This window comes from Dama dama, chromosome 13 (assembly GCF_033118175.1).
Source record: "Dama dama isolate Ldn47 chromosome 13, ASM3311817v1, whole genome shotgun sequence".
Classification (NCBI taxonomy): Eukaryota; Metazoa; Chordata; class Mammalia; order Artiodactyla; family Cervidae; genus Dama; species Dama dama.
The window spans coordinates 76,586,451-76,609,819 of record NC_083693.1 but is presented as its reverse complement, the minus strand read 5'-3'; the positions used below and the strand labels follow the sequence as shown (position 1 = coordinate 76,609,819).

At 55.5% G+C, this 23,369-nt stretch overlaps 2 gene segments (V, D, J or C); both read left to right on the top strand.

The window, feature by feature from the left end:
- Positions 1–23,369, top strand: part of LOC133068313 (immunoglobulin heavy constant gamma 1-like) — a 68,318-nt gene that overhangs the window by 14,473 nt on the left and 30,476 nt on the right.
- LOC133068310 (immunoglobulin heavy constant delta-like) lies at positions 833–10,862 on the top strand. The segment is given in 8 exon segments: positions 833–1,908; positions 2,868–3,194; positions 3,357–3,458; positions 4,930–4,995; positions 5,233–5,556; positions 5,678–5,998; positions 10,239–10,381; positions 10,585–10,862. Coding segments are annotated over 8 exon segments (1,512 nt in total).

Sequence of the window (23,369 nt, the reverse complement as noted above, 5' to 3'; positions counted from 1 at the left end):
TCCTGACCTCAATCTTTCTCAGCATCAGGTTCTTTTCAAATGAGTCAGCTCTTCACATCTGGCAGCCAAAATATTGGAGCTTCAGCATCAGTCCTTCCAGTGAATATTCAGGACTGATTTCTTTTAGGGATTGACTGGTTGGGTCTCCTTGCAGTCCAAAGGACTCTCAAGAGTCTTCTCCAACACCACAGTTCAAAAGCATTGATTCCTCAGCACTCAATCTTCTTTATGGTCCAACTGCCACAACCATACATGACTACTAGAAAAACCATAGCTTTGACTAGACAGAATTTGTCAGCAAAGTGATGTTTCTGTTCTTTAATATGCTGTCTAGGTTGGTCATAGCTTTTCTTCCAAGGAGCAAGTGTATTTTAATTTCATGGCTGCAGTCACGGTCCACAGTGATTTTGGAGAACAAGAAAATAAAATCTGACACTGTTTCCATTTTTTCCCCATCTATTTACCCTGAAGTGATGGGACCAGATGCCATGGTCTTAGATTTTTGAATGAGTTTTAAGCCAGCTTTTTTACTCTCCTCTTTCACCTTCATCAAGAGGCTCTTTAGTTCCTCTCTGCATTCTGCTATTAGAGTGGTATCATCTGCATATCTGAATTGTCAGTATTTCTCCTGGCAATCTAGATTCCAGTTTGTGAGTCATCCAGCTGGGAATTTCATATGATGTATTCTGCATATAAGTTAAATAAGCAGGGTGACAATATATAGCCTCGACGTACTCCTTTCCTGGTTTTGAACCAGTTCATTGTTCCATGGCCAGTTCTAACAGCTGCTCTTTGAGTTTCTCAGGGGGCAGGTAAGGTAAGTCTGTCATTCCCATCTCTTTAAGAATTTTCCACAGTTTGTTGTGATCCACATAGTCAATGGTTTTTACGTAGTCAGTGAAACAGAGGTTGACTCTTTTCTGGAATTCTTTTGCTTTTTTTTTCTATGATCCAGTAGATATTGGCAGTTTGATCTCTAGTTCCTCTGCCTTTTCTAAATCCAGCTTGTACATGTGGAAGTTCTCAAGCCTATTTTATTAATGGAAAGTGCAGATCGTCTGGTGTAATTTACTGAATACTGAATGCAAAAAAGACAGGGTGGTTGTCAGGGTCCAGCAGAGCTGTGAGTGTGAGTTGCTCACTGTCCTGAGCACCAGAGGTCCGGGCTGCAGCCACTGTACTGCCCAGCTCCCACTGCAGAGGACAGACTGCACATTGCCAGGGGGAAACATCGAAACTCGAAATTCGAAGTGTGGTTTCTCCTGAATGTGTGTTGCTTTCGCAGCCTGATAAAGTCAAAGAGTAAAACACTGAGTCGTGAGTCAGGGACCTTCTGCATGAGATGGTTTTGTTTTTACACCAAGGGGAATCAGTCTTCAACCCCTACTCTGTGAGACATGAGGTCTATTTGTCTGAATTCCTCAAGTGACCACTGCCCAGTCCGCTCAGCTTGACTTTCCCTAAAGACTGTTTCTAGGAGAAAGTGGCCAGGGTTGCTTCCCTTCCTTACTGTCTGGATGGCTCAGGCACTTCACACCCACAGGGATCACTTCCCGCATCTACACTTAAGCGGTCAACGTGGCTTTGGGGTTCAGATGGTTGCTGTGTGCTAGAGAGTATCCTCTTTCTCAGCAGAACTTTGTGATAAAGACAGAATTGGGAGCAGGTTCAGATAAGATGCATTTCCCATGGTTTTTAATGAGGACATTTGCCAGAGAGCAGTTAGTCACCAGGACTCTTCGAGACTTGGGGCAGGAACTCGGGCCCACGGTGTGTGCCCAAGTCGGCCAGGCCCCAGGAACACACGTGTGCCCAGGCTCTCCTCTCCCAGAGAAGCAGCACTGCCCACTCAGCAGAGACGGGGCCTCCATCTGAGGGTGGCAAACGTGCCTTGGCCTGTTAGATGCGGTAGGGAAGCTAAAGTCACCAGCAAGCTTTTTACCCAGAGTGGAGGGTGGCAGTGACTGACGGCTGGGAGAAGGGCCAGAAGGGCTGGGAGAAGGGCTGGGGCGGGGATGGAGGCATCGGGCGCCCAGGGGAAGGGGCGCGTGGGCTCCCAGGAGGAGAGGGGGAAGAGGCTGGGAGGGACGAGCCCAGCTGGGCAGTGTCCACAGACCAGAGGCTTTAACCGAGGCCACGGGTCCAGGATCCTACCCTTTTGCATCAGAGCCACTGGGCTTTCAGGTCTGTGAGGGCAGCCCTGGGCCACCCACAGCAGGCTTGAGCTGGGCTGAGCTGTGCTGAGCTAGCCAACCGGGTGAGCTGGGCTGGGCTGAGCAGGTGAGCTGGGCTGAGCTGAGCCAGGTTGAGCTGGGCTGAGCTGGGTTGAGCTGAGCCAGGTTGAGCTGAGCTGAGCTGGATTGAACTGGGCTGAGCTGGGCTGAGCTGGGTTAAGCTGAGCTGAGTTGGGTTGATCGGGGCTGAGCTGAGCTGGTTTGAGCTGGGTCGTGCTTGGCTGAGTTGGGTTATCCATGGTGGGCTGAGACAGGTCCAGCAGAAATGTACTGCCTGGAGTTGACTTGGGCAAGCTGATGATATGCTTTGGGCCTGTTTAACCTCTGCTGAGTATGGTGGGTCTAGCTGGACTGAGTTGACCCCACTGGACTGTCCTGGTTAACAGTGGGCTGACCTCAGTGAACTGGTTGAGCTGAGGACTGGGGGCCTGAGTGTGTATCAGTCTCATTGATGACCCCAGACCCTGGGGCCAGGCCCCAAGTGGCTGAGCCGGGGGCAGTGACAGTGGGCTGGCAGGGCTGAGTGTGCCCTCCGCTCCGCTGTCCCAGAAAGAAGGTGGAGCTGCCTGCACCCCCAACCAGCAGGATGCCTCTCACCCCCCTCTTCTCTTGTGTCCTCTCTCGGGTCCCCAGCAAGTGAATCTCACCCGAAAGTCTTCCCTCTGGTGTCCTGTGAGAGCTCCCCGTCTGACAAGAACACTGTGGCCCTGGGCTGCCTGGCCCAGGACTTCGTGCCCAATTCTGTCAGCTTCTCCTGGAAGTTCAAGAACAACAGCACGGTCAGCAGTGAGAAATTCTGGACCTTCCCCGAAGTCCTGAGGGACGGCTTGTGGTCGGCCTCCTCTCAGGTGGTCCTGCCCTCCCCGAGAGTCCCCCAGGGGTCAAAGGACTACCTGGTGTGTGAAGTCCAGCACCCCAAGGATGGAAAGACCATCAGGACTGTGGAGGTGTCCCCCAGAGGTGAGCCAGGTTCCACCCATGGCCGGGGGTGGGAGTGGGACCAGGGTAGCCCACCCTACGCAGCCTCCTGTGGCCCCCCACCCTTCCTGTCTACCTTGCAGCCCCTCACCCAGGGCACAGCACATTCTGACCCTCACCTGCTCCCTGCTCCTCTGGTTTCAGCGTCAGCGTCAACCCCAACCCCGACTCCGACCACGTTAGCGCCTTCTACGACACCCAGGTCAGAGGGCTCCAACAAAGTCGTCAACACTCAGAGCAGCCCAGGTGAGCAGCCCCATCCATGCACACCTGTCTGCCCGTCCCTCCGCTGCCACCTTCAGGCAGCCCTGCACGACTTCTCTGTTGAGTCCTTAAGTCACACCTTGAGCCAGGAAGGTGGGGCACTGCTCAGGGGCACTGGCCGTGGGCCAGGCCCAAGCTGGGCACTGGCAGATGCCACCTCAGGCCCCTGTGTGGCCCTCAGCCCCTCGTGAATGGGTGAGGTGCCCAGATCACACTGGGAGGTTTGCAGTGAGAGGGAGGCCCACAGGCCAGCCCTGGGCTCACCTGGTCCAGCCCACGTGTGGAAATGAGACCCTCATGGAAATGGTGCCGCCTGCAGGGCCGCCCTCACCCCCACCTGCACCTGGCTCCAGCTTCTCCGAGTGCCGGGCACCCAGCTGTGGGCCCAGAGTCACCCCTCACCCTGGGTATCCTCCCGGCCCAGAGCGGGAGCCGCAGGAGGGAGCTGGGCAGTTCCCTCACTGGTCCCCAGGCCACTGGCGACCCTCCAAGAGGGGACCGTGGCTGTGATGTCTCCCTGGGTGGCCCCCCGCCCAGCCTGTGGGCCATAATGCCCACAGTCCAGGGCAGAACCTGCCACCAATGTGTATGACCCCTGGGTGTGGGGTGACCCGGTCAGGCACACGGGGCAGGGGCGATCAGGAGAGAGGTGGGCCCTGCAGATTAGAGGGTCACCTTGGTGGGGTGGGGGGGCACTGTGCAGAGCCCAGCACTCCCCGAGCGTTGGCAGTCAGCCCTGACCAGACTGCTGCCGCCACGTCGCCCATCCAGCAGCCCTGGGGACGGGGGCCGAGCTCCGCGACCACAGGCTGTGCCCTCCTACTCTGGTGCTGGACTGCCCTCCCATGGGGAGTGACCCTCCTGGGGCCTAAGGCCTGCTGACCGCACAAGCACAGCCATCTGCTCGGGGCGTGGCCCCTGACCCAGACACGGTGCAGCTCGAGCATGGCCTGAGGCCAGATGCATTGCGAAGCTGAATCCCTGTAGCCGGGGCTGGCCAGTCCAGCTCTGCAGCCGGGGCTGGCCTGTCCAGCTCTGCAGCCGGGGCTGGCCTGTCCAGCTTAGAGGGATGGACCGGGAGGAGGGACAGACAGAAGCCCTGTGTGGAAGCACAGCTTCAAACATCTACTTTCTGGGCCTTTATAGAAAAAGTTGGCTGACCCCTGGCTGTCACAAATCCATGGCCAGTCGCTCGCTAGTCCTTCTCACCGTAAGCTGTCCTGGCAATGGTCATGAGAATGGTCCCCGAGCACTTAGCGTAGATACTCACAACCAGCAAGGGGACAGCCAGGGTCCCACCGGGACCAGAGCACAGCTGTAGACACTGGCAGAGGCGACCCCTAGATGACGGGAAGGCTGGGAGGCCACCCCTGGGGCTGAGGATGTGGGGAGGCCATGGCCCCAGCCATCTGTGGCGCCGGGAGGAGACCCTGACTCCCCCCATTCTCCACAGTGCCGTCCACCAGCCACAGCCAGCCAGATGCCCAGACACTGGTGTGTCCGAAGGACCCCTGCAGAGGTCAGTCCCTTGGGCAGAGTGGGGGAGAAGGGCGGAGTGCTTTCAGGGGCACCGGTAACAGCCTGCCTGCAAGCGAGACCCCAGCTCAGTGGTGGGCGGGCCCCTGCCCACTGCACTTCTGGAAGCAACAGAGATCAGGGGTCCCTGGGGAGAGGGCGGGCCTGGGGCCACTGGCCAGCCCTCAACCCCGCCGCTCCCCCACCGAGACCCTCACACCTCTCCGCCCCCTCTCCGCAGAGAGTCAGAACCACACCCAGGCCCCTCGCGTCCGCCTGCTGCCCCCACCCCCGCGGAGCCTCTGGCTCCTGGACAAGGCCGAGTTCACCTGCTTGGCCACAGGGGAGGCCCCGCCGCACGCCCACTTCTCCTGGGAGGTGAACGGGCAGCCCCACAGCGGGGCCGTGGACGAGGGGCCCACCCAGGACCGCAACGGCTCCTGGAGCCAGAGCAGCCGCCTGGCCCTGCCCAGGTCCCTGTGGGCCTTGGGCTCCACCGTCACCTGCACTCTGAGCAGCCCCGGCCTGCGGTCGCCGGTGACCCTGATGGCACAGAGAGAACGTGGTGAGGGCAGCCGCGGGCCCCGCAGCACCCCAGCCACCTCCTTCCCCCAGGGGACCCCTGGGCTGGGGCGCCCACCCCCTGGAGCCCTAGCTCGCGAGCATAACATGGCTTCTCCCTGCAGCTGCCTCAGTGCCCAGCAATCTGACCCTCCGCACTCTGACCCCGCCTGGCCCCTTCTCCGCTGCCTGGCTCCTGTGCGAGGTATCCGGCTTCTCACCCGTGGATGTCCTCCTCACATGGCTGAAGGGCCAGCAAGAGATGGAGCCTTCGCAGTTTGCAACGGCGCAGCCCGCACCCCAGGACGGGCGTGCCTCATTCCGCACCTGGAGCGCCCTGCGCGTCTCCAGCCTTCTGGACGACGCGGGGACCACCTACACCTGTGTGGTCAGCCACGAGGCCTCCCGGACGCTCCTCAACGGCAGCTGCAGCCTGGACCCTGGTGGTGAGTCATACAGACCTGGGGCAGCCAGGACACGGGGTGGGGAGCAGAGGGACAGCCCTGAGGCACTGGGAAGCAGGGATGCGGCCGCTAAGTGTCGGGGGCCCCGGGGCTCTGGAAGCCCGACGGCTGCCCCGCTGGCCCCGGACACATGTCCACACGCCACACACCGGCCCAGAAAGGGCAGGAGGTGTTGCCTGCCCCCCATGATCCAAGCAGTCATCTCCCACCAAGATATGCCCGCCACTGGGCGCAAAGCAGGGGCCTCCCCCGGGCTGGGAGTGAGGGCAGCCACCCTCGACAGCTGCCCTCTGGGGACATCCAGGACTCCTCAGCTCCCAAGCCCTCCGCCCTCCTGGGAGCCCAGCCAGCACCTGGGAGGGCACATATGCTGGACTTGGGCGCCCAGAGGGTTCTGATCCGCACGCACCCACAGCGGCCCCTGACCACAGGCCTCCTGGAGGAACACAGGGGCAGGTGCCACAGAGGAGGGGGTCTGGGGGCCCAGGGCTTGCCCTCCCCTCTGAAGTGTCCTCCCCCAACACCGTAGCACACAGCCCAGCCCCTCAAGACCGCAGTGGACATGCCAGTCAGGGAGGCGGCAGGACACACAGGCCAGCAGGCATCCAGGCGGCCCAACGCGGGGGCCGGCAGGGAAGGTGTCTGACGGGGGCCCGAGGCAGTGGGCACTGGGAGAAGAAGGCTAGGCTCGCCCAGGGTCCGGGACCTAGCCTGCGGGCCTGAGCTGCTGTGGGCCCCATGCCGAGTAGGGAGGGTGTGCAGACCACAGCCCCGCCCCGACACCTCGAGAGAGAGCGGGGCCTGGCAGGCAGCGCCCTGAAGGTCATGCAGGGTGCCACTGGTGGGCAGGGAGGCCACCTCAGCACACCCACTCCCACCCCCACCACGCACGCCCCTGCGGTCCTCGTCCTGCTGACCCAGCCCACCCACCATCACCCCCACCACACACGCCCCTGCAGGCCTCGTCCTGTAGACCCAGCCTGTCCCCGCCCCCACCATCACCCCCACCACGCACGCCCCTGCGGTCCTCGTCCTGCTGACCCAGCCCACCCATCATCACCCCCACCACGTGCACCCCTGCGGGCCTCATCCTGCAGACCCAGCCTACCCACCATCACCCCCACCACACACACCCCTGCGGGCCTCGGCCTGTAGACCCAGCCCATCCCCGCCCCCACCACGCGTGCCCCTGCGGGCCTCGTCCTGCAGACCCAGCCCGCCCACGCCCCGGACCGGCCACCTGACAGCCCAGGCACTGCGCGGCCTCGAGTCACAAGACACTCTGGACTGGCCTTCCCCAGAGTGTTGACCCAAACTTCCCACTTTCCTGAGGGGCCAAAGCTATGTCCAGCAGCCAGGGCCATGCTCTGTACAGGGCAAGTGGCAGAGGCTGCTGGAGGCCTGCTCAGACCCCAGGCCCCTGGAGGGGCGGGGGGGAAAGCCCCACTCCAGGGGACCACAGCCAGCACCAGCCCCAGCCCAGAGACTGACCAGCCACTGGGCCTTCCCCAGTGGGCCCTCCTCCAGACCAGAGGAGGACAGCCAGAGCCGCTCCCTGTAAGGCAGCCTGGCCCTCCACAGCCCGGACGGCAACTCCTCCTCACTGGGCCGGCTGCCGCCGTTCTAGCACTGCTGCCTGAGGGGTCTGCTGCTTTCCTTGAAGGACCCCCACGCCCCCCTCACCCCGCCCCACCCACCTGCATCTGAAGGCCACCCCGCCCTCTCGGTTCCAGGCCCAGCCCACCCCGATGCCCTCTTCTCAAAGGAGGCCACTCGCAGCTCAGACCAGGCCTGCAGCTGTGGTCATCATTCTCACAAAGTAGCAGCTGGAAGGCTCCCCCGGGGGCCACTGGCCTCTGCTTCCTGGTCCTGCTCTGGGGTCCCAGGCTTCTCAACCACAGGCCCCATCTCCTGAGAACCTGTGTCAGCCCAGCCCCCCAAACTGCAGCCAGAGCCCTCCGCCCTCCGTCATCACAGAAGCCAAGCCACCCGCCCAAGTCCTGCGCCCCTCGGATTGGCCCCTTCTGTCCACAGACCCCACCCCAGTCCGCCTGTCCCTGCCGGTCTCACGGCCGAGGGCTGTCCCCTTCAGCCCACCCTCCTCTCAGCTGCCAAGGTGACCTTCAAACACCCGTCAAACACCCGTCAGAACTAAGTGGAAGTTCTGCTTCCACTTAGGATGTAGAAGCTAGTAGGTCAGCCACTAACATGGTAACAAAAGGTCAACGCCAAATAAACTGTAAAAATCATATTTATTTAAAGTCTCAGACAAGTCGAAGACTCAGTGTCCAACTGGCCCAAATTCCTAGGTCAGAAGAGGCTGCTGGCAGTTATCCTCATCCCAAACACAGGTGGAGAGGCCTGGGCGTCTGTGAGATGAGAGGGACGTGAGGGAACCAGCCAAGGTTTAGTTCCCACACAGTGGCCCGGGGTGTGGGTACAGACAAGCCCCCAAAAAACCCCCTGGGCCCGCTGACCCTCCACCTAGGGATTCTGCTGCGAGCAGCTCCTGAGAGCAGGCGGGGCCACAGCAGGAGAGGTCCAGGCTCAGAGCCTTTCCCCCTGGGAGGAGGGGCCTGCCCCCACTCCCACACCGGGAGCCAGTAGCCAAGGAACCTGCCGCCCAGCCCAGCTCAACTCCTAGTGAAAACACAGCTCCTCACCCTCCCTGCCCGACAGAGGAAAGTGAGCGCGCGCTCCACGGAAAGTAGACATACGTCATCGGCTTCACGCTCACTGTCTGTACACCATGTCCGGCATGCAATCAAAATTCCCTTGGCACGCAAAGAAGCAGAAAACCTTCACCCATAGTCAGAATGAAAACAGCAAATAAAGCTAGACTGCAGGTGACCCAGATCTTGGAGCTGAAAACAATTGCGATCGTGCTCTCAGCTTAAGCTCTGTGGGTGGCTTCTGTTGCCTTGAGAAAAACGTCCTGCCCCACGGTTTCACCGGCTCTTCCCAAAGGGCTGCCCGCTGGCACTTCCTGCCCCAGCAGAGACAGGTCAAGGGGTGTGACCTTTTGCTCCTGCGGTTCTTCTCAGCTCCAACCTGAACTCTTTCCCACCTTCTCATCCTGGCAGCTCCTGCCTGTCATTCACACAAGCTCTCCTGTGTGTCTGAGACGATCTCCCTGACCTCCAGGGCTGGGCCATGTGCAGCCGGGACTCCTGGTCTTTACCCGAACAGAGCGCATCCAAGGGGTCCTGTCTTCGCATTTAGCCGCCTCACCGACCCCCAGACCACTCACCCCTGCATTTCATGTGTCTAGAACAGGTTCCTTCAGGTTCTCCATGGCAAAGGGCTGCTGCCTTTGAAAATTTTTCCAGTGAATCATGGACCCATACCACTGTAGAACATGATATGAACTCATTAGTGGAAAACTGAGACAAACGGAAACCAAGATGCATTGGTATTTTATCATTAGATTCCACAGAGGGCGAGCACACAGTTTCCGTGCTCACTTCCTGTGCCATGACCAGTGGTTCCTGGACGGCAGCCCTGCAGACCCCACAGCCTGCAGCTCTGTTCAGGCTCGAGGCGGACCCCCAGGGAAGGAATGCTCATGGAAAGAGCGGCTCGGAAGTCCGGGCCGAGCTATGGGTCCTGAGACTCAGCGCTTCCTCCCTGCCCCGGGCCCTCCCACTGGACTGGAGCGCGGCTCCACGTGAGGGTGCTGAGCTGGCCAGCCCATCCCACCCCGGCCCCCGGCCCACACCCAGCAGGACTGACTTCTGACGCACAGATTCAGGCCTGGCTTAAAGCCTCTGTTCCCAGCCTCGGCCTGCCCTGGCCTCCTGTGCGGCCCCTCAGCCGACTCCCGCTACAGCCCGCGAGGCTCCCGTCCACTCTCCTGACCCGGGGCCCTCGTGACGCCGCTCCTCCCGCAGGGATGCCAGCCCGGTCTCTCCTTTCACCCTCACACAGCAACCGCTTCTGCGAGCGGCTGTCGCTGCAGCCTGCGGGGCGGGGCCCATGCATCCACCTCGGTGTTGGGGCCACCCGCGCACCAGCTCAGGCCGTCTGCCCCACCATGCTGTGCACCCCGTCGGGCCCTGTGACCCCTCTCTGCCCCGTCTGTGCCCAGCAGGGAGAAGGTTGTTCACATGGGGCCCCAATGCCAGTGGGGTCTGACCCCTCGGGCAGACCCCTCATGGTCGGCGGCCTGCCGCGTGCTGGGGTGGGCATGGACCAGGCCTCAGCAAAGCCTGCTCCCCCGCAGGTCAGGCCACCTGGCCACCCTGGAGCCTGGACGAGAGCAGCAATGATGGTGTGGACGTGGAGGATGCCAGCCCGCTCTGGCTCACCTTCCTGGCCCTCTTCCTCGTCACCGTGGTCTACGGCGGCTTCGTCACCTTCATCAAGGCAGGTGGCCCGGGCAGGTGGGGCCCTGCATCCAGGGCCAGGGTTTCTGAGGAAGCCGCCCCTGCCCACTCAGCCCTGGAGTAGGACAGGCGCTAGGACCCGCTCCCCAGGGCCACAGGGAGGTGGGGGTCCCAGCTCAGCTGGCCAGGGACCCTGAACGTGGGGGCCCCGGCCCCTTCCTGACCCTGGGGCTCTTGCTGCAGGTGAAGTAGCCCTGGAGAGAAGACACCGGGCTCCGCACAGACAGAACCTGGCCTCCACACCATCTGCTGCTCCCAGAGGGCAGAGGAGCCCACGCTGGACCCCACCCTGCGGCCCCACCCTCTGTCCACCACAGAGCCCAGCCCCCAGCCCGAGGAGGACATCATGGTGCAGAGAGGGGGGCCCCCGGCTGGCCCTGCAGCCCCAGAGCCGGTGGCCCTGGCTGCAGCCCCCTTGCCTCCCCACCCACCATCCGCCACATAAAGAGCTTTGATCCTTCCTCCTGCCTCCTGTTTCTGTGCCCCAGCCCTCGGATCTTGCAGGTGAGAGCACCCAGGAGGCTGAGGGCACACACCGAAGTGTGTCCACACACACAGGAGAGGTGGGCAGGGGCAGGCACGCAGCAGGGGGCTGCCTCCAGAAGAAGATGCCAAGCCTACTGCTCCACAGGGACTGGGCACACCAGACACGTGCGTCCACACCTGCACACACGGGTGCACACACATGCAGACACATGCCCGTGGGCACACATGCGGAGGTCTGCATCCACACACACACGCACACACATGGATTCACTCTCATAGAGACATGAAAGCACATGTGCCCGTGTACCACTCAGGCGTGTGCACGCGTGCACACTCACACAGGGGATGGCCCTCAGTGGTGGGAGTGGGAGAGGTTGGGCACACGGAGTCCCCGTCAGACGGGGAGGAGGCGCCCCTCATGGAGGGCAGGGTGTGGAGGAAAGTGCTGCCCGGAGCGGCTCGGAGAAGACGCTGGCACTGCTCAGCTCCCGGTCACTCCTGGCCCTCCTGCCGCCGTCCAGAGTTCCCACGGCAGGCAAGGGTGGGGCCCTGGCCCCAGGCAGCCCCCAGGCAGGGAGGCCAGTGTGGCAGACACCCTTCCTTGGTGCTGGCCTCAGGCAGGCCCTGTCTGGCCTCCCCTCTCAGACCAGGAGGGGGGCAGCCCGTCTCTGGCAGTCCCAGTTTCGGGTGCAGTGTCTCACTCCTCTTCTCAGCTCCGGATGCCACACCGTTGGTTCCCCTGCTCACCAGTTGGCTCTGATTCCCCCTGCTCACTGGTTGGTTCCCCCTGCTCATTGATTAATTCCCCCTGGTCACTGGTTAGTTCCCCCTACTCACTGGTTAGTTCCCCCTACTCACTGGTTAGTTCTCCCTACTCACTGGTTGGTTCCCCTGCTCGCTGGGTGGTTCCTCTGCTCACTGGTTGGTTCTGGTTCCCCCTGTTCACTAGTTGATTCCCCTGCTCACTGGTTGGTTCCCCCTGCTCACTGGTTGATTCCCCCTGGTCACTGGTTGGTCCCCTCTGGTCACTGGTTGGTCCCCCCTGGTCACTGGTTGGTTCCCCTGCTCACTGGTTGGTTCCCCCTGCTCATTGATTAATTCCCCCTGGTCACTGGTTAGTTCCCCCTACTCACTGGTTAGTTCTCCCTACTCACTGGTTAGTTCTCCCTGCTCACTGGGTGGTTCCTCTGCTCACTGGTTGATTCCCCCTGGTCACTGGTTGGTCCCCCCTGGTCACTGGTTGGTTCCCCTGCTCACTGGTTAGATCCCCCTGCTCACTGGTTGGTCCCCCGTGGTCACTGGTTGGTTCCCCTGCTCACTGGTTGGTTCCCCTGCTCACTGGTTGGTTCTGGTTCCCCCTGTTCACTAGTTGATTCCCCTGCTCACTGGTTGATTCCCCCTGGTCACTGGTTGGTCCCCCCTGGTCACTGGTTGGTTCCCCTGCTCACTGGTTGGTTCCCCTGCTCACTGGTTAGATCTCCCTTCTCACTGGTTGGTTCCCCCTGGCCACTGGTTGGTCCCCCCTGGTACTGGTCTTCCTCTTGGCCCCCACCCAGCCCCCCCCACACCTGGCATGTGGCCAGCAGCACCTGTCCACCACTCCTGCTCGTCTCTCATCCCAGACGTGGACCTTACTCCGTGTATCAGGCCTGGAGGTCAGCAACGCATCTCACTCCCAACATACCTAGCACCACAGTTCTGTAGAGCAGGCTGACCCACACTAAGGACACTGGTCCTGATCCCGCAGCCTCTGAGTAGGGGCTAAGCTGGGCTCCTGAGATAGGAGAGGGGCCTGGCACCTCGGCCTGGAGCCATCACCAGGCCCTCATAGGAGGAAGCGGGGGGCTGGCAGAGCAGAAGGCCTGTGAGGCAGACGCAGGACACAACCCTGCCGGCTCTGAGGATGCAGGAGGGGCCAAGCGCCGGGTTGCAGCTCTGGCAGGCGGAAGGACCAATGCAGACCCTCCTCGGGGTCTCTGGAGGGCAGGCAGCCTTTACCATGCTTGCCAAGGCCCAGCGAGACTGTTTCAGACTTGTGGCCTCCACACTGTGTAAGGAACAAATGTTTGCAATAATTTGCTGCGGCCACAAAAACGAAGACACCAACTGTCTCTCCAGGCCAGCCCTTCCCACCCAAAGCCACTATTGCTCTAGGCCGAGATCGCTATTCCTCCAAGATGAGGCTCCTCATCCTCCAGGCTAGGCCACGTGTCCTTCGAGGCCCTCCGTCCTCCCAGGGCTCAGGTGCAAACCCTGGGAACTGATTCTCTTCCTTGTGGCAGCCCATCCCAGGAGAGCCGCAGACTTTGCCCTCTGCCTGTAACCTCCACAAGGAAGCCGCACTTGCCACCATGGCAGATCCGCTGCCCTGATGAGAGTGGCTGCCATGCCTGTGGGTCCTCGGTGGCTTCCTCCAGTCGACCACCCACCCACTCCCTCCATGCCCTCTGCAGCCCTCTCCTTCCAGCAGTGAGTGGCCCTGTCTCAAGATCTCGGATGAGGCCTCAGCTGGTCCACAGCCAGAAAGGGCCTCAGGTTTTATCAGAAATTTGCCTGCAGGTCCTGGGGTTCCTTGTGGTACCCTCTCCCTGCCCCAGCCTCCTGTCCCGCCACCCCTGCCTGCTCCCTTCTCTGGCCAGGATCTCCCCGCTGGCTGTCCCTGTGAAGAGACCCCTTCCCAGGCTCTGGAGGCTCCGTCCCTCAGCCCACTATGTCCAACCAAATTAGAACAGTGACACACCCTCGCCTTTCCCCTTCCCTACTGAGCTCTCTGCTCCCGCCCTTCCTGCACTTTCTTCAGGTCACATGCTCGTTACACCAGCAGGTTGTCTCTTTATCCCAGAAAGCTAACCCCACAAGCACAGGGTCTCCCGATGCTCCGTGTGAGCAGAGACCGCGTGCAGCAGACGCCAGCAAGCATGCCTGGAGAGCCGGAGACCAGGGGCGCCCAGCACAGAACAGGCCACAGGGTCCCTGACTGACTAGACAGAGCGTCCCTGCAGTGACGGCCTTCCTCAGACCGCCCCCTCGCCCACTCTTCCCGGCTCAGTGAGTGACCACCTGCCAAGGGGGCCCCAAAGGACACCTCGAAGTTGTCTCCAGAGCTGGGGTGAGGCTGCTCCCCAGCCCACAGCCAGCAGGGTCTTTCCAACCCTACATTCATCAGGCAACCCCTGCTCAAACCCCACCATGTGTTCCTGTGACATCAAAAATGGAATCAGGGCTTCCCTGGTGGCCCCACAGTTAAGAATCGGCCTTGCTTCAAAGGGGACATGGGCTCAACCCCGAGTCAGGGGACTAATATGCCATGCAGCAACTGAGTCCACAGCACAAACAGAAAGTCCGTGGGCCACAGCGAAGACCCAAGGCAGCAAAATAAAAAAAATAAATAAAACAAGAGAATGAAATCTAAATTTTCACATCTGGAGCCCCACGCTGGCCACGCCATCCTGCTCACAGCCGTCCACGCCTGTTGCCCACTTTCCACGTGTGTCCCCACCTCTGGGGGCCCTGGGGGCTGCCTGCCCCAGCCTGGACAGCGGGACGGGGGGTTCCAGTGCCCGCAGCCGCTGAGGCCTGCATGAAGAGAGGAAGCAACGTCCGGCAGAGGGCTGAGGGCTCAGAGCCTCCAAGGAAGACTCCCTCGTGGGCACCAGGTGGCCGCTCCCCAGGAGCCCCTGTGTGGCCACACACCGCCCCCCGTGGCCCCCAGGCCCACACTCCGGGCCCCTCTTCCTGGGGGCTCGAGCCCAGGAGCCCCCCCTGCAGGCCCTGGGTGGCCGGGAGGGCTCCAAGGCCCACAGACGTGACCCCCTGAGGCTGCGGGTGCCAGTCTTGGCCAGAGGGTCTGGACCTGAGCTCCTTTATGTCCAGCAAACACTTTAAAATGCCTCAAAGCACAGCATGAAGTGAGCTGTCACCCACAAGCTCCCCGCACCCCTCCTAGCACCAAGCTCCCCTGACCACAGCCGGCCCGCACGTTCACCCAGTCCTTCAACAGGAAAGCGCGTGAGCTGCCTGCCAGCAGACTTCCCCTTTCATCTGCCTGGAGGCCTATCTGCAGGAGGCAGGTGCCCTGGGGCCTCCGCTCAGCAGGCAGTTTCCCTTCCAGGCGCCAACGTGGCCCCAGGACCAGGGTCTCGGCGGGGGCAGTTACACCCTCACTCTGCAGCCTGCCTGCCTGCACACCTTCCTCCCAGGCCACAAATGTCCGTTTCCAGCCGAGGCAGCAAACAGCACCCATCCACCCTCCCTCACCTAAATCAAGGCCTGACAAGCCTGGTCCCAGGGTGTGGGAGTCACTTCCCAGCCACTTGCATGGGGTTCAACTGCCCACCCATCCCTTGGTGTTTGGGGGGACTGGTCTCAGCCAGTCCTGCTCCCCAAGGCTTGTGGACCAAGGCCTCCCCAGATGTAGGCAGGAACACACCTGCACACTCCAGCCAGGGCCCACGTCTATTCCTGGCCCACAGCCAGACCCATGTTGTTGAGTTTATTCTGGATGACTTGTGGTGGGACAAGACCTCAAAAGAGAGCCAGGAGATGGAAGAACAAAGAGTCGGGACCCCTGCTCTCACCGTCAGGACAAAAGCAAGGTCAGGACCAGCACTGATGCAAATCAAAACTCAGACCAAAGGAAACGATGGGAGACTATTTATGTTCTGCTGAGGCAAACAGGCGTTTTCTCAGAATGACACCACAGCCAGGAACTTTAAAAATAACACTGATAGATCTGCCTACAGACAGAAAAAATTTTAATCTATAAGGAGAAACTCACAGTAAGCAAAGTTAAATGCTATGAGAGACAGAGTGACTGAAGTATGTAACCTGAAAAAGTCTGTATCAGTCAGTGTTCTTCAGAGAATAAATATCTAAGATAGACAGGTGAATGTACATGTGTACATTGATATAAGGATATAGGGGAGAGAGATTTTAAGCAACTGGGCCCTGTGACTGAGAAGGCTTGAAAATGGGCAGGCTGGCAGCCCAGAGACCAAGGGAAAAGGTGGTGCTACAGTTTGAGTCCAAAGGTATAATTCCCTCTACCTTGGGGAACCAACTGATTAGATTAGGCCCACCCATGTGGAACAATCTGTTTTATTCAACATCTACTGATTTAAATGTTAATCACATTTTTCAAACACCTTCGCCCTATCGATTAGTGTTTGATCAAATATGTGGGTCCTGTGATCTAGTCAAGTTAACCCATAAAATTAACCATCACACAGTCCAATTAAATAAACATTGAAATAAACCAAACAAATGGGACAAACCTCAAGTAAAAGTTTTCAATGGAAGGTAGAGGGTGGGAGATCATTTCCAGTGGGTTGTAAACAACAAATAACCAGTAAAACACATGAAATTGTTAAAATTCACAAATAACCAAAGAAAATTGACTTTCAACAATGAACCACCCATGCGAATGGCAGCTATTCATGTAGGCCCACTGCATGCTAAGATGAAAACTCACACGGTGTGACCACATGTGGCACCACTGTCTGACAGGGTACAAATAATACAATTAGAGATCAACCAGTGCCTACGAAGGGCATGGCAGCCAGGCAAGTTCGGGCACCCCGGTGCCTGGCAAGGTCTTAGCAGAGGCGGGTTTTGCGCAGATCTGGGTGGCACATCCAGGCACAAGGACCAGAAGGGGTAAAGGTCAGAGGGAGAAACATCTTTGCAAGTACAAGGCGCTGTGGGAAGGCCAGCAGGGCCACGTGAACAGATAGGAGCCTGCGGAGGAGGGGTCAGAGCAGCCTGACCACGCGGGGCAACTCCAGCACGTTTGAGCTTTAGACTGTTCCCAGGTGACAGGGAAGCGCCTGGAGGCGTCTGGGTGGGGCGGGTTTTCCAACCTTTCACTGGAAAGCAGGCTGTGCAAGAGGGAGGGTGAAAGTTCAGGCGCCCTCAGGATCTGTGCAGAGGTCCTGACGGGAATGTAGGAGGAGGCCCGGGGTGCGGAGGGAAAAGAAGCCCTCAGATCGGGCGTGAGCCTGGAGGTTGAGCCAAGGGTCTACAGGGGGAGGACTGCCCCCACTGGGGCTCCTGCCTCAGCATGAATGCAGTGCCGTTTGCTGAGTGCCAGGGTCAAAAATTCTCCTTTCAGTGACGTGGGTGTGAGCTGCCCATCGGAGGCCCGGGAAGGGACGCTGGGTGGGAGGCTGTGGGAGCCAGGACTTTGGGACTCAGGATGAAGGCAGAGGTGGAGGAGCCGGGCTGGGGCCCTTAGTGCACAGCAGAGTTGACACAAAGGGCTGCCTGGAGGTCACGGGGAGCAGGGGCAGGGGTGGAGGGGAGCCGGCGGGGTGAGGCAGCAGCCTGAGAGGGCGGGTGACGAGGCAAAGCCAGCCCGTCCCTGCTCCCAGTCGGTCTGGTCAGAGGCTGAGGGGGTCCCAATGGGCTCCCAAGTGCAGTCTCTATAGTGAGGTGGCCAGGACACGGCTGGCCTGGGCTCAAGACCTGAGAGAAGGATCTGTTGGCACTGCCTAGCCGCCCCGCTCCCACCAAACACAGAGCTGGCCTGTAAAGTTCAACATCTGCTGGGCACAGGTAAATTGCCAATTATCAGGGCCGTGGTGCCAAGTTCTCTGACAGCACTGCAAATGAGGAAGACGTCTCAGACAAGGGGATTAAAAAAAATACCCCTACATGACTCATGGGTCAAATCAAGAGCAAAATTAATTACTTAATAAATTGATATTGGCAGAAATTTAGAAGTCTGATCACACCAAGTTTTAGGATGTAGATCCACAGAATCTTTCAAGCATTGCTTCTGGGAAGTCAAATTAGGAAAGTCAGTTTGGAAGAAAGCGTACCATTAAGTTCAAACGTTGCGTATTTTGCGTGAACCCTTGTGACATTCCAGGAAAGACATACAATGTATAGTTGGGCCAGATGGGGCTCTTTTAGGAGTGCTGGACCACTATGAGCAACACGGAGTAGAGGGTGTGAAGAACTAGACTCTGCACAACTGTGGGAGAAGCTAGGAGATAAAAGATCTGCAGGTCCACTGTAGAGTCAGGGGAGTCACCAACCAAAGACCCTGAAGGCAGTTGACGACAAGGTCTATGGAGGGCTCTTGCCTCTGAAACAGGCAGAGGGTCTGAAGGTGCCACACTTCATCAGAGCCGGCAGTTGGAAAGGAAATCTGTCTAACATAACCATTTGGAATTCTTGAGTCTACTGAAGTCTTCAACTTCCAGATGAAGACTTGGTGGTACACTGTGATGAATTTTGGTCAAGTGCAGAAGCTAATCAGTCCCCAGCTGTAGCCACATGGTGGACAGCTGGACATGGGTTCCTGGAATAACTTGCACATAGCTTAAAGGGGGCAGGAACTGGGCAAAAAGGATGCAGTCCTCCAAATATCAGAGATCTATGTTGCAGTTGCTACTTCTAATTGCAGTGTGTGTGTGTACTTAGTCCTGTCCAACTCTTTGCAACCCCATGGGCTGTAGCCCATCAAGCATCTCTGTGCATGGGATTTCCCAGGCAAGAATACTGGAGTGGGTTGCCATTTCCTCCTCCAGGGGCTCTTCCAACCCAGAGATCAAACCTGTGTCTCCTGCACTGCAGGCAGATTCTTTACTGCTGAGCCACTGGGGAAGCATAGAGGTGCTTATAAAGAGGGCGGCCTCTGTTGTTTTACCTTCCCCCACTGTTTTAAGTCTCTCATCCCTGGCTGAGGTGGCTTAAGGGGCTGGCGCCCTCTTTTCCCCAACTCTTACCTTTATTCTTCCTGTTTACCTTTTGGGAACCATCAAAGACTAAGACATTCAAAGGCAACTATGTATTTAGGGAAAATTAGAAAGTGGACATGCATGTCCAGGGATGGCACAGGCTCAGAAAACACCTGAGAGGATGGTAATTTACACCTCAGGATAGTCATTGGCACAGAGGCAGCCTACATTAATAAAAAAGAAAAAAACCAAAACAATAATTCAAAACACTAACAAAAAAATTTCAAACCCTGGAATGGTAATAAAGGGATCTGATTTCCAGAGTTACCACATTATTATTTTCAGTTGTCAACCTTTCCACCAGAAAATTACAAGGCAAAGCAATAAACAGGAAAGTATGGCCAACTCAAAGGGAAAAAAATTAATCAACAGAAAACGTTTCTGAAAAAGATTTGATGGTAAATCTACTAAATAAAGTCTTTAAAATGGCCATTTTAAAGATGCTCAAAGAACTAAATGAATATGTGGAGAAAGTCAAGAAAATGATGTCTAAACAAAATGAAAATGTCAATAAGGAGCTAGAAAAACTAAAAAGAAACCAAAAAGAAACTCTGAAGAAGAAATGTAGAGAATAACTGAAATGAAAGATTCAAGACAGATTTGAGCAATGATTCTTTGAGGAAAAAGAATCATTGAGCTAGACAATAGGATAACGGAATTACCAATTTCTGTATGAGGAACAGAAAGAACAAGATTGAAGAAAAGCAAACAGAAACTAAGAGGCCTGCAGGAGACACTAAATGGACGAACACACACCATGGAAGTCCCAGGAGAAGACAGAGAGAGTATCTGAATAAAAGGACTGAAAACTTCTGAAACTTGATGGGAGGCATGGATATAAATATCCAGGTAGCTCAATAAGCTCCAAGTTAAAGGACCTCAGAGACTCATACCAATGCACATTAAAATCAAATTTCAAAAACCAAAGGTAAACAGAGAATCTTGAAAGCAGTAAGACAGAAGCAACTTATCACTTTTGAGGGCTTCTCATAAGGTTGTAAACATATTTCTCATCAAACACATTGGAGGTCAGAAGGCAATCAGCCAATATATGAGAAGTGTTCAAAGAAAATGCCAGGCAACCAAGAATTCTGTATCTAGCAAAACTGTCCTTCAATAGTGAGTAAGAAGTTAAGACATTCTCTGATAAAAATTGAGTGAGTTGATGACCATTTGGCCTGTCTGCAAAAATGCCCAAGGGAGTCCTGCAGAGTGCAGTGAAAGAACACTACACAGTAACTAGAAGTTGTATGAAGAAATAAAGATCCTGGAAAAGGTAAATACATGGGCAATTGTGAAAATTTGTATTTTTGTAACCAAAGTTTGTAACTCCAAATAGTAGTAGTAGTGTTAGTTGCCCAGTCATGTCTGACTCTTTGTGATCCCACAGACTGTAGCCCACCAGGCTCCTCTGCCCATGGGATTCTGCAGGCAAGAATACTGGAGTGGATTGCCATTTCCTCTCCAGAGGATCTTCCCGACCCAGGGATCAAACCCCAGTCTCCTTCATTGCAGGTTGATTCTTTACTGTTTGGGCTACAGGGAAGAATGTAACTTCACAAACTGTTTTCTATTTAATACATGATTTAGGACTAGTAAATTTTAATTAGTCTAAAAATTAATATTATTGCAACTTTGACTTATAATTCCATGTGCCCTTTATCATATAATTTAAAAGAGTAATTGTTCCTAAATGAATGCAATATCATATATCAATTATATCTCAATAAGGCATGAAAAAGAGAGACTAATACATTTAAAAGAATTTTTACATTGTGTGTTGAAATATGTAATGTACAAAGATGTGATTTTGTGACATCAACAATCAACTGAAGGGAAGGAGTTTTGCATGTTATCACGGTTGTTGTTATTCATCATTGTTGTTGTTCATTGTTGCTCAGTCATTTAGTGTATCCAATTCTTTCTGACCCCATGTACTGCAGCACGCCATTCTTCCCTGTCTTGCACTATCTTCCAAAGATTGTTCAAACTCATGTCCACTGAGTCACTGATGCCATCCAACCATCTCATCCTCTGTCAACCACTCTCCTCCTGCCCTCAATCTTTCCCAGCATCAGGGACTTTTCAAATGAGTCAGCTCTGCACATTAGGTGGGCAAAGTATTGAAGCTTCAACTTCAGCATCAGTCCTTTCAATGAATATTCAGGACTGATTTCCTTTAGGATTGACTGGTTTGACCTCCTTGCTGTCCAAGGGACTATTAAGAGTCTTCTCTAGCACCACTGTTCAAAAGCATCAATTCTTAACTGCTCAGCCTTCTTTATGGTCTCACATCTGTACATGAATACTATGGAAAAATCATAGCTTTGAATATACAGAACTTGTTGGCAAGGTGATGTCTCTGCTTTTTAATATGCTGTATAGGTTGGTCATAGCTTTTCTTCCAAGGTGCAAGCTTCTTTTAATTTCATTGCTGCAGTCACCATCTACAATGATTTTGGAGCCCAAGAAAAGAAAGTCTGCCACCATTTCTATTTTTACCCTGTCTATTTGCCAGGAAGTGACGGGACTGGATGCTATGATCTTAGATTTTGGAATGTTGAGTTTTGGGCCACTTTTTTCACTCTCCTCTTTAACTTCATCAAGAGGCTGTTTAGTTCCTCTTCTCTTTCTGCCATTAGGATGGTGTCATCTGCCTATCTGAGGTTATTGATACTTCTCCTGGCAATCTTGATTCCAGCTTGTGCTTCATCCACTCTGGCATTTTGAATGATGTACTCTGCATAAAAGTTAAATAGTCAAGGTGATAATATACAGCTTTGATGTAATCTTTTCCCAGTTTGGAACCAGTCTGTTGTTCCATGTCTGATTATAACTGTTACTTCCTGACCTGCATACAGACTTCTCAGAAGGCAGGAAAGGTGGTCTGGTATTCCCATCTCTTGAATAATTTTCTGCAGTTTGTTGTGATCCACACAGTCAAAGGTTTAGCATAGTCAATGAAGCAGAAGTAGATGTTTCTCTGGAATTCCCTTGCTTTTTCTATGATCCAATGGATGTTGGCAATTTGATCTCTGGTTCCTCTCCTTTTCTAAATCCAACTTGTATATCTGGAAGTTCTCAGTTCATGTACTGTTGAAGACTAGCTAGAAGGTATTTGAGCATTACCCTGCTAGGATGTGAAATGAGTGCAATTGTGAAGTAGTTTGAATATTCTTTAACATTTCCCTTCTTTATGATTGGAATGAAAATCAAACTTTTAAAGTCTTGTGGCCACTCTTGAGTTTTCCAACTTTGCTGGCATATTGAGTGCAGCACTTTCACAGCATCATCTTTTAGGATTTGAAATAGTTCAGCTAGAATGCCATCACCTCCACTAGCTTTGTTCCTAGTGATGTTTCGTACGGCCCACTTGCCTTCACACTCCAGGATGTCTGGCTGTAGGAGAGTGATCACATCATTGTGATTATCCAGGTCATAAGGACCTCTTTTGTACAGTTATTCTGTGTATTCTTGCCACTTCTTCTTAATATCTTCTGCTTCTGTTAGGTCCATACCGTTTCTGTTCTTTATTGTGACCATCTCTGCATTATATGTTCCCTTGGTATCTCTAATTTTCTTGAGTAGATTTCTAGTCATTCCCATTCTATTGTTTTCCTCTGTTTCTTTGCATTGTTCACTTAAGAAGGATTTCTTATCTCTCCTTGCTATTCTTTGGAACTCTGCATTCAAAGTTTCAGAGTTCCTTTGAGTTTTTTAGTGTCTCCTGCTAAGGCATGGATCAGCAGTGGCCTGCCACTGGGACAGGAGCTCTGGTTGCAGCAGACCTGGGAGGCACAGCAACAATAGAGCCAATGAGCAGACAACCCACAAACGGGAGAACAATTATACCAAAGAAGTTCTTGCACTGTTGTAAAAGTTCCAGAACCAACAACAGATCTCCCAAACTGAGGTCCAGCAAAGGAACTGAGAACCCCCAGAGAATTTGAAGGCCAGTGGGATTTGATTATAGAACATCCACAGGACTGGGGAAACAGACTCCTGGAGGGCACAAACAAAGCCTTGTGAGTGCCAGGACCCAGGAGAAAGAAGCAGTGACCCCACAAGAACCTGAGTCAGACTTGTCTGTAAGTGTCCAGCAGTCTCCGGCAGAGGTGTGGTTTGACAGTGGCCTGCCGCGGGGTCAAGGGCACTGAACACAACTATCCTGGGAGCCACAGGGTGTGCTGGCAGAAAACCTTTTGAAGGAGGTCGCCATTATCACTATTACCCCTACCACTCCTGGGCCTCACGCCAAACTACAGGAAGGGAAAACAGCCTCACCCATCAACAGAAAACTGGATGAAAGATTTACTGAGCATCAGTCAGTCAGTCAGTTTGGTCACTCAGTCATGTCTGACTCTCTGCAACCCCATGGACTGCAGCACTCCAGGCTCCCCTGTCCATCACCAACTCCCAGAGCTTGCTCAAACTCATGTCCGTCGAGTTGGTGATGCCATACAAACATCTCATCCTCTGCTGTGCCCTTCTCCTCTGGCCTTCAATCTTCCCAGCATCAGGGTCTTTTCAAATGAGTCAGCTCTTCACATCAGGTGGCCAAAGTATTGGAGCTTCAGCTTTAGCATCAGTCCTTCCAGCGAACTTTCAGGACTGATATTCTTTGGGATGGACTGGTTGGATCTCCTCACAATCCAAGGGACTCTCAGGAGTCTTCTCCAACACCACAGTTCAAAAGCATCAATTCTTCAATGCTCAGCTTTCCTTATAGTCCAACTCTCA